The following is a 16,078-nucleotide window of genomic DNA, read 5'->3' as shown; positions in this document are numbered from 1 at the left end:
TGCTGTATTGTTTTATACATAAACACACCTCTGATACATGCTATTCCCAACTGCTTACTGAAAAACAGAGGACTTGTAATAGCAAGATCTAGAGAATAATGAGTGTGCACTTGAAACACCAGCTAGACTTGGTCAAAGACATGGGAACAGCACTGTCTTACTAGAAGAAATCAGAGCAAGACAGAAATAGTTGTAAAAGAGCATGTGCACACAGTCATTGCCTAAAGTCATCTTCTAGTGGCTGTGGATACCCTATGTAAGACCTTGATAGATTAGTGACGCAATATTAACAGATTTAGATATGCACCCCAAGAAATCAGGATGTAACTAGTGAGCCTGTCCTATCTGAGCCCAGCCTGAAGAATCCTAAACTTCACTGAAGTTGTAACAACTTGCCTTTAGAGCTAACTATCTGTTAATGACCCCAGGATATGGGATACTGAAATAGAAGCGTACGTTTTGTCACTTTGGTGGGAACCAAACTGGAAAACTGAGCCCCCTACAAAAAAATTTATATAATGCTTCTCAGGTATCCATTGGGAGCAAAATATTTGCATTATCCAGCAACATCAGCATGCAACAGGACAAGGCACCTGCTGCAGCCTAGAAAGTAACACCTCCCCAGCATCAGACCACATGTAGTTCAGGGCCAGAAGCCTCTATTTTATAAAAGATGGCTATGAAAAATCCTAAGTTGGGGGTGGGGTGGTTGGCAGAAGGAGATGCTTACTTCAGTTCTGTCCCTGTCCTGTCCACCTCCCCCCACCCCTTACTGAAGAGCTTTTCAGTCATGTTACCTTGACCTTAGCAACTAGGACCATCAAGAACAAAGATACCAGGCTACCACAGTACTGCATGCTTACAGCTAATTTAGCATATAAGTCAGATATAAGACTGACTGCCTTGAATACATAATGATAATGGTTAAGTGTGTAAGAACTGATGTACAGTGATAATTAAAAATGTGTAAGAATTAAGCACAAGGCATATTGCTAATGAATGTCAGCCTAAAAGCTTTCATTCTAAAGTTTGAAATTGACCTATCAGTCTAAACTCTCCCATCACAGCTACCTCCAATTCCATGATAAATAGTTATATTTGTGTACAAATCTATGTATGCACACATACTTAGTTGTGAAAGAGCTTGAAGAGCTTAAAAAAAGAGCAACTTTCTTCCTTAGAAGAGAGCAACTTAAAGCTTTAGGAATATATTAGACACTAGTAACAATACAATCTGGGTTAAGTGCCTGTAGACATAGGGTAGCAAATTCTGTTCCAACTGGTGCTCTTAATTGAGGAATGGTGGTCTTCAGTTGAGTGGAAGGACACACAAAATAGGCTAAACAGCAGCTGCAGATGGCAAGAACATTTGATCTAATCCACATCTATTGCAATTCATGAGAAACATGGCAAAACTAGCAACTGAAGTTTACGCTTAAAGGAGAAGGCAAAAAGATAAACTAGGAGAAGCAGAAATAACACTCATGTAGTTCAAGCAGACACTTTATAGGCCAGCTTCTGCCTGGTCAAAATCACACTGGGCTGGTGTACAAGCTGGTGGGGAAGACAACCAGTCTGGTTGAATGGAGAGCCTTGGCTGGAACTTGGGGAAAAAGGGAGAGTTTACCACCTTCGGAAGAAGGGGCAGGCAACTCTGGAAGACTCTAAGAAGATTGTTACACAGGGAGAAAATTACTAAGGCAAAAGCCCAGCTCAAACTCAAGCTGGCCACTGCTGTAAGGACAAAAGATGTTTTTGAAAATACGTTACAAACAAAATGACACCCAAGGATAATCTCCATCCTTTACTGAATGGGGTGGTGGTAGTGTTGGCAGGCAGAGACAGAAGGACGTTACTACAAAATACAAGGAAAAGGCTGAGGTACTTAATACTTCCTTTGCTTCGGTCTTTACCAGCACGACCAGCTGCCCTCAGGGTACTCAGTCCTCTGAGCTGGAAGACAGGGACAAGGAGGAGCAGAATGAAGTCCCCACAGTCCAGGAGGAAACAGTCAGTGACCTGCTGCTCCACTTGGACACACACAAGTCTATGGGGCTGGATGGGATCCACCTGAGGGTACTGAAGAGCAGAGGAACTCACCAAGCTGCTCTCCATCATTTACCAACAGTCCTGGCTAAACAGGGAGGTTCCAGAAGACTGAGGTTAGCCAATGTGATGCCCATCTACAAGAAGGGCAGGAAGGAGGATCTGGGGAACTACAGGCTGGGGAAGGTTATGGAGCAGATCATCCCAAGTGCCAACACGTGGCATGTGCAGGACAATGGGGGATCAGGCCCAGCCAGCATGCGTTTATGAAAGGCAGGTCCTGCTTGATGAACCTGATCTCTATGACAAGATGACCGGCGTAGTGGATGAGGGAAAGGCTGTGGATGTTGTCTACTTGGACCTTAGTAAAGCCTTTGACACCATCTCCCACAGCATTCTCCTGGGGAAACTGGCTGCTCATGGTGTGCACGGGTGTGCTCTATGCTGGGTTAAAAGCTGGCTGGACAGCTGAGCCCAGAGAGTCATGGTAAATGGAGTTACATCCAGCTGGTGACCTGTCACAGGTGGTGTTCCCCAGGGCTCAGCACTGGGGCCAGTCCTGTTTAATATCTTTATTGATGATCAATGATCTGGATGAAGGGATCGAGCGCACCCTCAGTAAGTTTGCAGATGACACCAAGCTGGGCAGCAGCGCTGATCTGCGGCAGGGCAGGAGGCTCTGCAGAGGGGTCTGGACATGCCGGACCGATGGGCCGAGGCCAGCTGGAGGAGGTTCAAGAAGGCTCCGTGCCGGGTCCTGCAGCTGGGTCACACCAGCCCCACACAGCGCTACAGGCTGGGGCAGAGCGGCTGGAAAGGGCCTGGTGGGAAAGGGCCTGGGGGTGCTGGTCGGCAGCCGGCTGGGCATGAGCCAGCAGGGTGCCCAGGTGGCCAAGGAGGCCAGCAGCACCCTGGCTGGTGTCAGAAGCAGTGTGGCCAGCAGGGCAAGGGAAGGGACTGTCCCCCTGCACTGGGCACTGGTGAGGCTGCACCTCGAACCCTGTGTTCAGGTTTGGGCCCCTCACTGCAGGAGGGACGTAGAGGGGCTGCAGCGTGTCCAGGGAAGGGCAAGGGGCTGGGGAAGGGTCTGGAGCACAAGGAGCAGTTGTGGGAACTGGGGCTGTTTTGTCTGGAGAGGAGGTGGCTCAGGGGGGACCTTATTACTCTCTACAACTACCTGAAGGGAGAGTGTATGCAGGTGGGGGTGGGTCTCTTCTCCCAGCAATAGGACAACAGGAAACGGCCTCAAGTTACTCCAGGGGAGGTTTAGGTTAGATATTAGGAAAACTTTCTTTACTGAGAGGGTTGTCAAGCATTGGAAGAGGCTGCACAAGGAGGTGATGGAATCACCATCCCTGGAAGTATTTAAAGAACACATAGATGAAGTGCTCTGGGACATGGTTTAGTGACTGTCCTGGCATTGCTGGCTTAATGGTTGGACTTGATGATCTCAGAGGTCTTTTCCAACCTAAATGTTTCTATGATTATCTCACAAGCATCAACTCCTTTTCTCTCCTGACACTCTCCTGTTACTCTTTGTATTCTGGAGAGGAAAATGCCAATCGTCTTGGGCTTTTCACGTATGAGTAAACATTCCTGACCACACTTGCCTCTGTCTAGAATACCCATTCAGTTTTCTCTCCCATTTAGCCAAGAATTTTCACCAGTCCAGATTTAGCTACTTGGTTATTTAAGGAAGACACGAAACCCTTAAAGTACTAATAGCCATTGTCTACTAAATAAATCCAAATCAAGTTAGGGCTTGTATTCTGTCTTAGTTTAGTAATCTTTTTATTAGCAATTAAGGCTGAGGAAGCACTATCAAATTACAGAAAATGCATTATTTAATTAAATGCTCGTCACTTCATACTGAAGCAGACTGTATTCCAACCTCAGAAAGTTGGAAACAATATTTTCCCATGCAATTAGCAATTGTTACCAATTTACTGCTACCGTATTTCTGTCTAAGGCACAGATTTACAGCTTAGCTTTTTAAATAAAAGTTTTCAGCTGCCGAAAGCCACCATTCCCAATGCTGCCTGCAACAACCTGAATCAAACCTATCAGTATATAAAAGCTGCAATTACATCATTCTTCTTTTACCATAAGCAGGTCTGTTAGATCAAAGTTCAGAGCAGTAGCTAGAAAAAAGCTATTTCAAAATCTACCCATGTTAGTCCTCCAAGTATGTTCATTTCTATACGCCATCACTGCAACTGCATTCAAAATACTGTTACGCTTCACTTTGCATAAGATTTAAGAGAAATGCCTAGGTACTGTTGGTGTTAAGGTAAATCTTTAAAGTGTATTTTAGAAGACATGATTCTTCATGCTAGGAGTGTTTTAAACAATACTAAGAATATTTGTCTAATACTGACATCTCTGTTAATTAAAAATACACCTTTATTCTAAAACTTTAGTATCTGTAGAGTCTAAAATTCCTGTGAAACAAGGTTTCACAGGAAGCTTCTGTATGTTTAAGTTGACAAATATATGATTCATTCTGTTAAACTGTCAATCTACTTTTAAGAATTAGTACTTCCTCTCACAAGTGCCCACTCATTAATGGTGGCCAGCATCATAGTATAAATAATCCAGAAATCCTGCTAGAGTTAGAAAGGGCAGCTGCTCAACTAACTGTATCTTTAAAAAGTGGGCTAAGTCTTTATTAGTGGCTGATTACTGGAAAGAACCATCTCACTCTTTTTCTTCAGTCTATATGTAAGGAAATGAGAAGCTTAAAATTGGAAACTGACAGTTTAGCTCTTATGTATAGCATTCTTATTCTTTTCATAAACTGGAACTAACACATGTTTATACCAGCCTTAATTTATAATATGAATATTTATTAAATTCTTCACAATAGCTATGTGCTATTTAGGAGAAAAGCTAAGACCATTCACTAAGCTGTCTCTCTCAGGCAGACTTCAGTTTTCTATGTTTTTGCCTCTCCTGAGCTGCAAATATTCACAACAGATACACAACAGAATAAGAAATCCATCCTTTCGCAAGACCATTCTGGAGGTGAATGGCTTGCAACTTGTATATTAACATAAAACATCATTACTGCCTTCATTATGCAACACTGCTTTTAATTACTGGGGGGTGTCTGTGTGTGAATCTGGTTTGTTGAAAACATCTCCATTATGCAAACTGAATTTATTGCTCAATCCTGGTCCAGGCATTTCCAGAGAACTGTCTAAACATTTTTAGAACACAATAAAACCAAAGTATTCTAACAAAAAGACTAATAAACAAAAGCATCTTTCTCTTCAGATCTTGCCATGAGTATGCATCATCATAGTATAACCAAACCCAAGGAAAATTACTCTATCATAGTTTACTGCATCTTAAGCTACCAACTTAGAAATCAAGAAATTTTCCTACATCAATAATATACACAGAAATGAAGATGAAGACCAACGACTGGATTAAGACAACAAGGCAAGCATAAATCCTATCTGAAGAAAAGCTGAAGGTTAAGCTGGAACTCTAAGCTTTTGGAACTCTTCCTGTAAAGGCAGTTACCCCTAGTGACAAAAAATATGAAATTCACACATAGCTGAGTTGAAAGCATTCCTAAAATTTATCAAATGTGATATTTCTCTATGCAGTTTTCAAGGTCCTCCACAGAGACCCCTGCAAAGGAGCCAAATCCTTTCTGGAAATACCCCAGAATGCATGAGAAACATTTTATTGTTAATAATTTGTAAACAGGTTTGAAAATATATTAAACTACCACCAGGATTAAATTAGTGCTGGCCTTTCTGTGAGGCTGCCTAAAGTGGAGGGGGCACAACAGATGGCCTTGAGAGCTCTGCTCCAGCTGAAGTTATTCTACACATACCAGGTAATTCTTGATATATCACACCCTGACTGCATGAGTTGGTGCAAGTCACTGCACAAAAGCACTAAAGGCACTACCAGAACAGACACAGTAATCAAGGCAGAGGCAGTACAAGCTGAAAGGACAACTTGCTGGGAAGCTGGACTTCCAACTCTACAGAGCATTTCTGTCAGTTCTTTTCATTAAAAGCCTTAGACCTCCCAACTCCAAAGCTGAATCCCACAGATCAAACACTACAGGACAGCTATCAACATCCAATTCTAATCATGTACACACAAGTCTCCATTGAAAGTTTGACTTCAGGAATGAAAAACCACAAAGCTTTATGGTAACGAAAGGTATCTCCAATAAACACCATCTGGCATTGCCAACCAGCTACAGCAGTAATTTAGGATGTCCTAAATTACTAATTATTTAATTTAGTAATTAGCTAAATTAATATAACAAAGCTTAAATCTGTGCATATATGAACTTTTTATAATACCCATCATTTCCTCCCATCCCTTGACTACATAGCAAAACTTGAGTTCAAGCCTCTATCTACCCTGTTAGAAACCAATTAAACAATTCTGAGGTGTTGTTCCTGACCTGTCTTAAAGAAACAGCATGATGTACTGACTTTCGCTGTCCTCCCCCGTAACTTAACATGGCCAGCTTTTGACAGTTTGTTACTTGATGTAATCCAGTAAGTATACAATACATACTCATCCTTCAGTCCTCTATTCCAGAAAAATCAACTCTTTTCAGTCCTAGCAGTCAATATAGCAAATAGTCCAACCAGGCCCCCTATTTTTCATTTGACTGAAGACCACTGTCACAACAAACTGCATGTTTTGGAGGGATGACATAATTCTATGCTTGAAATACCTAAAGAAGCAAGTTTAACAAGCTAATTTAACATGCCCTCCTCATTAAGAGGAGAGAGAAATGTCTTCTAAAATATCCCTGTAGAATTACTTGTCTATCAATCTCTGCCCAATGTGATAGGAATGATAAAACAAGAGCTGAAGGGACTGCAGCTTTCTGAATAAAACATTGGTATCTCAATACTGTGAACTATCATGAGGCTGATCTTCGTTGCCAGAAGTACAGTTAGACTATGCAGTGACACCAGCTTTCCAAATTTATGCTTATATGCCGAAGTGCTGACATTCCATAATACTTGTAGCACTAATTACACACAGAAAGCCATTACATTCCCCACTGAATCCAAAGCTGCATACCTAATTTGAGTGCCTGAAAGAAAGCTTCATGAAAATACAATCACCATTTCCTACAAAGAAACATTACAGCCATCAACACCATCTCATACCACTCATGTCCTGCTCTGTACTGAAAGGCCACTTATGAAATACACCAGGTTAGGAGATAGGTAGTTACTATACCTGACTCTGGAACAGCAAGATCAAGGAAAACTGAAGTTACAGTAGAATAAAAGACTGTTCAAAAATATTCAAGATCAAGATCTTCACTAAAACCTACATCAGTGCTACTGAACATTAAGCCCGTAAGAAACCACACTTTCCCTCCTTACCAAAGTAATCACATGACATACAGTAAACAGCAAGTTCCACTGACAGCAAGAGTACTTTTCACATGTTACCTCAACATGTATTTTAACAGCTATTGGTGTTCTATGCATTTCAACACATGCTAGTAAGCTTATAGTTAGTAATACAATAAAAGGACATGAAAGTAATGATTAACTACGTATCTCAGGAAGATTATTTTAAACATTTCTCTTTCAGCATAATAATTTCCTATTGAAAACATGGGTTTACAAAAAAAGTCAGTTTTCTACCAAACAACTCTCAAATCAGAAGCATTTATGCTGAAATTCTGGCTTAGAAGAATAACTTCTGAAAAATAAAGACCTAGAATAATTGCATGACAGTTTCAAAAGTAAATTGCTATACCCTAAAGACATGAAATGATCCAGTAGTATTCCTGAACCTGTAATACTTACACATCACTAACTGCAGTCGGAAATAATTAACAGGAATTTCTCAGGTTTCAGAGACGCCATCCCAAACCACAATCAAACAATTAAACTCTCAAATACCACTCACAAAGCATGAGCCTGAATGAAAATGGAACAACTGGAACAACTGATTAACTTTTAGAACTGTGCCCACTTTTCATTCTTTTTCCAACTCCGTAGCTTCTCAGTGTACTCAAGAAGTCCAGAACTGAAAAAAATGCAACATTTCAACTCTAAGCTATCAGATGTAACAAGTGTCAGATAGCACAGGAAAAGCTACCTGTCCAACTTCCAGTGTTACATACTCCCTAGTCAGAAAATAAGCTCACCAACCTCCCTTCAGAAGGTGCAATTCACCAAAACATAACAGCAGCAATAGTAGCATGACTAATTTCTTGTGGAATTCAAGCTGCTGAGATGTGCTCTACAGCATGCTTCCAGACATCCCCCGGCCTGTCTCCTTGCCACCACCTTCCTATCTCTGCCTGGCTGACATCTTAAGCCTCTTCGCTAGTGAACTTGGAGACCTTTCTGGAAGTCCTGATCACAGGATAGTATGTATGTTACTATCATTATATTGATATATATATAGATACATATCAATATATATATTAGTACATAGATACTACTATGGACAGTCAAAAGTACACTTAAGCCAGAATTCGTAGAGACTGTTGTGCACCATATATTCTTAAGTCAAATCTTAAGTTTTAAAAGTTCAAGCAGTTTTAAAGGAAGTTTTAAAATACTAGAGAAGATTGTTTCAATTTTTAGATGATTGCAATACCTGACAACTGAATGTTAAATTTGCTTTTTCTTTACAAGCTTTTTTCTAAAATGCATGCAGTTGATATAAGTAAACCAGTCTTTTTTTCAAATCAAAACGTTTAATAAAATTATAAGCTGAACAGTAGTAAGAAAGGAAACTTCTTATTTGTCATCCTTTGTTCAGATTACAGGGGAGTAAGAACATAAATATTAAGAACTTGTGTGTTTACAGAAGTCCAGCTATTTTTCCCCTAAATCATGTAACTGGACTGACTATTTAACAGTAACACAGAAAAGCGACGGCATGCTTTTTGGCAAGCATTATGAATAATTAATACAGATGGTAATACTGAAAGCCACAGATAGCAGACTATTTCCTTTGTCTTCTACGGCCCATTCACCTTTACAAGATTTCATTTAAATGTAGGCTTTTTATTCTTACTAGTGTAATACTGGATCTTTTGCCATTTGACAAACACGGCAACACACTAACTTGTTCAGAAGAGGAAACACAGAGTGATGTTCAGAAAGTACAGCCAAAGAACTACTACACACTCTCTCAAGTGCAAAGCATGAAGACCATGACAGATGGTACTCCCTCTGGGAAGCTGGTCCAGGGTCTTAGACCAACCCCTAAAAAAACTTAGCAGCCTCCAGGGACAAACTGTATCCCTACCCACAGAAAGCTCTAATGCAAGAGATAAAAAGCTGCTTACTGCAGCCACAAATGAGAATAGTTGTTTTCTTACTAGGAACGACTTGCCCAGCTCCACAGTGTTCCACAGATACCACTAACTTTCATAATAGATGACCTAATAGAACTTGCCACCCCCACGTTTGCTTTCAGCAGACATTAGCCTACAAATATTTAACACCTCAAAACATGAAAAGATGGCAATACTGAAATAGCACTTACTGTAATCACAGCTTTGCTCAGACAGATAGAACCTCTGCAGCCATACTCTGTTTCATCTTCAGACTTGTAATAACTGAGTGTGTTGCTTTTCAGAACTACCCATCGATCCTGCCACCCATGAATGTAGTTGGTCCACTATAAAAAAAAAATTGCAAAGATCAGGTAATAGAAAAACAATAAAAGACAGTGTGTATGATATTTCTCAGGCTTTCAAGCCAGAGGAGAAGTTATTTATTTTTAAAAGTTCTCCCAAATTGAGAGCTTTATTCTTCTCTGAGCTCCTAAAATAATGTTACAAACTTCTAAAGGTCCTAAAAAATAGTTGTTTCAAATGAACAGTAAGATAACAGATATCCTGACTGCAATGCATTGCCAAGGCCAGTTATAACAGAAGTAACAAACATACTTATAACACAAATTGAGTAAAGGGGGGGAAGAGAAAAAAAAAAAATCAAACATTAATCACAAAGGTAAGTTTAGCCACCTGATTTAAAATCTTGAATTAGACCCAAAGCCAAACAAGTAGAACATGAAATAATTTACTTTATATAAAAGTTAGTTTCTACAGAAACAATTTTAAAGTATCTAGTTCTCTTCATATAAATGCAAGCATGCCATTATACCACAGTACAGGATATAGCCTAGAGCAACCAGTTCTTTACTAATTTACTACTGCCCATAGATAGTGCTTTAGGTTTTAATTCCCAACTTTCTCATTACAAAAATACTTACTTATCAGCGGACATCCAATCATCCTTTTGCTATTCAGCTTTTTCTAGGCATTCCTCATTCAGACATGGAATGAAACCGATATTCCAGCTGTGCTTAATACATGAACTGGTAGCACAAGCAGTCATGTAGGTATATTTCCTAATTAACATGTCAAAGACAGACCCCAAAGTTATCTTGGGCAAAAGAACAAGGGAGAGGGAGGAAAGCTCCTTCTCTTCTCTGACAAAGTGAGACAAATCTAGCAGTCAATCTTGCATTTGCTGTTGCAATCAATGCTTGCTGTTGCAATCAAGATGTGCCATGGATTAAGAGGCTCCTTAAAGTATACTGGGTAGGCACAAGGTTTTGGCAAAGAAATGGCCACTCGTTTTTCAAGTATCTAGATTCTTGTGCTTCAAGACTGCCACATTGAAGTTGTTTCTTCATGTGTACCTTAGAACTGTTACCAGGAGATACAGTGGAGAAAAAGCCTAGAGTTTTGAAAGTTTTTTTAGAGACCAACACAACATACTTCGAATAAGCTTCTCTTAGCAAATTAAGCCATTTCCTTCAAAGCTTCTCTTTACTGAAGGGCACAGCAACTGAAACACTACTAAGCATGGAGAGAACTGCAGCCTCCTTTTATGGCTTTAGCATTTAATTATACCTATTTTTAATAACTTACTGTGTATTTCCTTAGCCGAAAGTTTGTTACGATGCCATTTCATTTTAATTAGTTTGTCTCAAGTACTACCAAGACATCAACTAACAACAGGTAAACTTATCCCTCAAGCATAGTTACTGCAACAGGTTTCACCATACTTGACTATTCCCATTACATCCTGTGTTCCCACAGGAAAGGCAGAATCAGCTACATTCAGCATAATCATCTAGAAGTATAAGAACTTTGCACATACCTAAGCTACAGAATATCAGAAGCCACAGCCTCACCTGCTACACCAGTAAGAAAAAGCATCTGGACTTGAAGTATTGAATTTGCCAACATGAAAATCAATTACATCCCACAAATCACATCCTTTCTAAGGATGGAAGCATCTAATCAAAGTAAAACTTTGCAATGGAAAAAACCCATCACTATAACTGCACTAAATCAAACCCTCACATTTTAACTGCTGCAACATCTCACTTAAGTCTCATTCTCTCACTCCCCATCCACCATTAGATGACAAAAATCTTACAAATGAAAACAGAGACCCTCCTTCTCTCCTGAACCTTCTGCTCATCCCTGGGGTTCAAAAGATTTTCAGGCTAGGAGTTCAGAGAGTCCCTCACAAGCAGACTGTGTGCCTTGTTATTGCTGTTTTCTCAGCATCCTGGGCCAGTTTGTGACCTCTGTATCCTGTGACCAATGCCTCCTACACGGGCTTCTGTCCAGCAGACAAAATACAGCGCTTTAATCCTAACCATATTTCAACATTATTCTGAAGGCACTTTCTGTAATAAAAAAAATAATTTAAATTCAAACTGCATTAATTCAACTTCAAAGTACTCCTAAAAATAAAATTTCCCTGTAGCACCCGACACATACTCGCAAGTCATCTTATTTTCAGTGGTAAAAGAAAAAAAAAATGTTTATTTTTACTAGGGGAAACAAGCTTTAGGGCCATTTTCCTTCCGCTCCTCCCCACCTCCTGTATCTCTTGCTGCAGGAATATTTTATTGCCCTGTTTTGATACCCGGACTACAGGCTGCGCAGCTCCCGCGCCGGTGCCCTCTCCTGGGAGCGGCCACGAGCTGCGCCTGCCTTCGGAAGCTGCCGGGAGGCGAGCGCGGTGCCCCGGCCCCAGCCCGCACCCGGCCCCGCCACCGGCTCCGGCCGGGCGCCTGAGGCGCAAGGCAGCCGCCCTCCCCCGGCGCTCCCCGCCGCCGCCTCCCAGGCCCGGCTCTCCTCACGAAGGGCAGGCAACGGGCTCGGGGCGGCCAGGATCCCCGGGCCGGGCGACAACGGCGCCAGCCCAACAGCCCTGCCGAGCCGGAGCCGCGCCCGCCGCTCTCGCCCGAAGAAGGGCTTCCTCCCGTGGCGAGGAGGGGCGGGCGGCCGCTGCGCAGAGGCGGGGGGCCCGGCGGCGGGGATGTGTCGGCGCCCGCGGCTGAGGCGGGGGGGGCGCGGGCGGCTGGCGCCGGGCGCTGCAGCGGCTGCCTGGCAGACTCCCCGCCATCAGGTGGCGGCTGCCCCGGCCGTGCCAGCGCCTCCCGCGAAGCCTCTCGGCCCCGCCATCGAGCGCCTCGGCCTGATCCCCTGGAAGGGGCAGGAGACGGGCGGACTGGGCTGACAGCCTTCGGCCGGCCACGATGCGGAGGGGCTGGGGTGGGGAGAGGGGAAGGGAGAGGCCGCGGGCTGTGGGGAGGGGGAGAAGCAGCTTACCTTGCTGAGCACCCCGCAGAGCTCAACAGGCAGCCCGAGCTCCGTCTCGGGGTCCTCCTCGGACCCGGAGGAATTCCAGCTCTGGTTGTCCGACATGGAGATCCGAGCCGCAGTCACCGCCGAGCAGCGAAGAGCCGAAGTGGCCCCCGCCCACAGCAGCCTCAGCCGCCTCCTGCCGAAGGGACGAAACCGGCGGGCTCTGCCTGAGCGGCACCGCTCCGCAGCCGCGGGTGCCACCGGAGCCGCCCGTCCCTGCCAGCAACCGGCGGGCGCCGCGGTACGCAGACAGAAGCTTCCCCCTCACCGTAGCTCCGCAACCCCCGCCCGCGGCAAGAACCACAACATAGAGGCAGCGAGGGGAGGAGGGGCGAGCGCGCGTCCGCCAGCCGCGCACCCCGATCACAGCTCTCCCGCTCCTGCCGCCGCCATTTCACGCGAGCCGTGTGCGCTGTGCCACTATTTAGCAGCTCCGCCCTGCCTCCCAGCCCCGCCCGCGCCGCGCGGTGCCTGACGGGAGTTGTAGTCTTGCCCCGCGCAGCCGTCCGCCCGGCCACCGTTGCCTCTCGGGAAACGTAGTTTCTGGTGCTCGCTAGTGCGGCACGGCATGCTGGGAGATGTAGTCTGCCGCCGCGGCCGGCTCCCTCCCGTTGCCGGTAGCCGCCATCTTGGCTTCATCGTTTCTGTGGCGCTACTGGTGGGTTTGGCCTGTGTGCCCCCGATGAGGTGGGGAAACTGTGCTCCCGCTGCCGTCCGGCGAGGGCAGCGATGCTGCTTGGGGCGGCGTTTACTTTAGTCGTTGTGGGATAAGGAAGGGCTCTTTCTTTACTGAGGCGAAGCGCCTCTCCGGCCCTCCCCGCTTGCTAGTGTGAGAGATGCGGTCTCGCCGTCCCCGCCTCAAACCGGCGGGACTTGGGCTGTGAGCGTTGAACGTTTCCCTTAACAAAAATGGTGGCCGCGGAGGCCGCAGGAAGGGGCGGGTGGTGCTGCCGACTTCCGCGTGAAGCGTGAGGAGAGGACGTGCCGTCCCGCCACAGGTAACGGGCCGCTCCCCGCAGTTGCGGGGCGGAGGGGCCGGTCAGGCTGTCGCCCTGCGGACGGCAGCGGTCGCGGTTCAGTGTGGCGTGCCAAGCGGTCGCGCTGTGCGGCCGCGGGTGGGCTCGGCAGCCCGCTTCTTGCCGGCCGACGGAGTGCCCCTGCGCCGCCCGCTGTCGTGCTGCTTCACCGGCTGTCCCCAAAGGCGTGCGATGAGTACGGCGGAAAGTGGCGGTCAGCGGTCTGCTACGCTGCCAGGTAGCGGTGTCCTGTCTTCTGTTTGCCTAATATTTTCGTAGCTTAGGGAACGAAGCAAATTTTTTTTTTTTCTTCAGGATTACGTCTGAGATACGTCTTCTTGTCGATATTTATACGTGGAGAAATATTTGCGGAAAGGAGAAAAAAAAAAGCAAGCAATTGAATGTGTCACTTCACACTATGAGCAGATGTAGTGGGTTGGGAAGGACTGAAGATTTGTGCTGGCTCATCTCCTTTATAATGATTTCTTGAAAGATGTGTGTTAAGTATTGTTGGCTGAGGAAACTTAATTTTGGAACACACACTTCTGGTTGTATCACAAGAGGAATGCTGTACAAATGCATTTTCTCTGACTTCTTCCTTGTGACAAATTGTTGTGTAATTTTTCCATGTTATCTGCTTGAGAGTTTCCACTGAGCATTTAATATTTTTTTGAAAGAGCTCTTAGCATTGATACAGCTATATGCATTTTCTACATATGTAGCAGCTAAAAGTTCAATAATACTAGTACCAGCTCGAAGTCTTTGGTATAAAGGTATTTACAATTAATGCAGCACTGAGAATGATTGGTGAAGCAGCATCCTTGTCCTAAACACTTAGAAATAAGGAACAGTCACGGGTGTTTTAGTATTTGTGTAATCACTGGAATGAATGCACAGGGGGGGAAAAATGAGTCTACAGTGGGTGCTATTTCAGACAATTTTCTAATATATAAAATGTTCTTGAGAAACTATTTGATTGAGCAGCTGTTTGGAAAGAAACTAAGATACATTTTCTTAGTGTCTATTGCAACATACTGCATCTGTTAAGCAAGCACAGTGGTCGAGCTGTGTGTGTATTGATATGTATGAGAATAATTTATAGTTCTTGTCCACAGTACATTGATGAAGTAGTATCACTTGTAAAGCCAGTCATATTTTCCCCACTAAACTCTGAATTAACTTCTTTCTCTGTCCTGATCGAGAGCAGGAGGTGAAGGGACATGTCTGAGCAAATCCTTTTGGCAGTGATGCATAGCCATGCACTGTCATGCTTTTGGTCTAGGATTGTTCACTTAGTTCCAGAAGTAGCTCTTTTGTTCCCACCACCCCCCCCCCCGCCCCGCTCGCCCCTTCTTATTTTTCTTTCCAGAATGTAGTTTGACTCAAGAAGGTATTAAAAAACAAAAATGCCATGGGTAGATATTCTTTCAGGTTGCTTAACAAATATATTCTTCCATGTTAGAGAGTATATTTGTTTGATCATTAATTCTAGTTAATATTTTATAACCAAACTTTAGATGGATAAATACTGGATGCTAAAAGGTTTGCCTTTTCAACTTTTCATATAATGCCTTGTCTCTGTTAACAGATTTTTTTGACATCTGCCACATCCTAATGTCACCAGTTTATGTTCTTCCAAAAGTTGTGTTGGGATTGTGAATGCCTTATGTAAATTAACTCTTTTTTCTCATGTTCTGACCTTCTTTTTAATATGTAACTTTCCGTCTGTTACTCTCAGTGAGTAGCTGCATTGACAGGATTTAGAACAGAATTGTATGTGTCATGCCTGCAGAAAATTAATATAGGGGGAGACTGTTCCACTTGTTTCACTTGTGTCACTCTTCACATAAGTGAAGAATTATTCAAACAGTTTGAATGGCGTACGCCACACATTTTGATATTTAATTTTAGGCATCGTCAGAAGCAGTTTCTATTATCTGTTTATTTTGTAGTGTGAACTATTTACTTTTTAAAAGAATTGAATTGTCTGTAGTTTGTTATAAAAATATATAAAGCCAGTGAGTTCAGAAGAGGCATAGTTCTGGGGCTTTATTTTTTGAAGGCTAATTCTAGGTACTTGTATGGGTTCTATGTTTTTGTAAAATGCTGAGTCAGCTGCCACTTGAAAAATAATCCCATTCAGCTGTGTCATTTTGGGCAGTTGATACTTTCACTTCCATGAATCCTGGCCTGATTTTCTGTTCAGTGTTAATTTATCATGTACTTTGGCTTGTTACATTTGTGGAAATATTTACGTCTTTCTTAAAAGATAATTGTTTTCGGGGTAGGGGGGGCTAGGGCAGGGGCAGGGAGAGGGGAGGATATTGAAACAGTGGCAGTTTTGAGCAATAGCAGGGAAGCTAGGTGGTTA

General features: G+C 43.7%; 2 protein-coding genes across 7 annotated transcripts in view; one reads left to right on the top strand and one right to left on the bottom strand.

Annotated features, from left to right (window-relative positions):
* CERT1 (ceramide transporter 1) overlaps nt 1–13,275 on the bottom strand; it is a 79,361-nt gene extending 66,086 nt beyond the window's left edge. The window contains exons 1-2 of one of the 3 annotated variants that reach the window (XM_080373292.1): nt 12,656–13,275; nt 9,559–9,693 (exon numbers count right to left, since the gene is read on the bottom strand). In XM_080373292.1, coding sequence (XP_080229418.1) covers nt 9,559–9,693; nt 12,656–12,751 — 231 coding nt within the window. In that variant the 5' untranslated portion in view covers nt 12,752–13,275. The remainder of the gene's footprint in view (nt 1–9,558; nt 9,694–12,655) is intronic. The other 2 variants (XM_080373290.1, XM_080373291.1) reach the window with 2 other exon arrangements.
* Nucleotides 13,276–13,385: 110 nt separating this feature from the next.
* The window catches only part of POLK (DNA polymerase kappa), a 33,684-nt gene continuing 30,991 nt past the window's right edge, over nt 13,386–16,078 (top strand). For 2 of the 4 annotated variants that reach the window (XM_080373277.1, XM_080373279.1), the window contains exon 1: nt 13,387–13,945. The gene's annotated coding sequence lies outside the window, so the exon portion shown is untranslated. Of the gene's footprint in view, nt 13,946–16,078 lie in introns of all 4 variants that reach the window. The other 2 variants (XM_080373282.1, XM_080373281.1) reach the window with 2 other exon arrangements.

This window comes from Falco punctatus, assembly GCF_963210335.1.
Source record: "Falco punctatus genome assembly, chromosome: Z".
NCBI lineage: Eukaryota > Metazoa > Chordata > Aves > Falconiformes > Falconidae > Falco > Falco punctatus.
The sequence above is the reverse complement of the archived record's forward strand: the minus strand, read 5'-3'. Positions and strand labels throughout refer to the sequence as shown.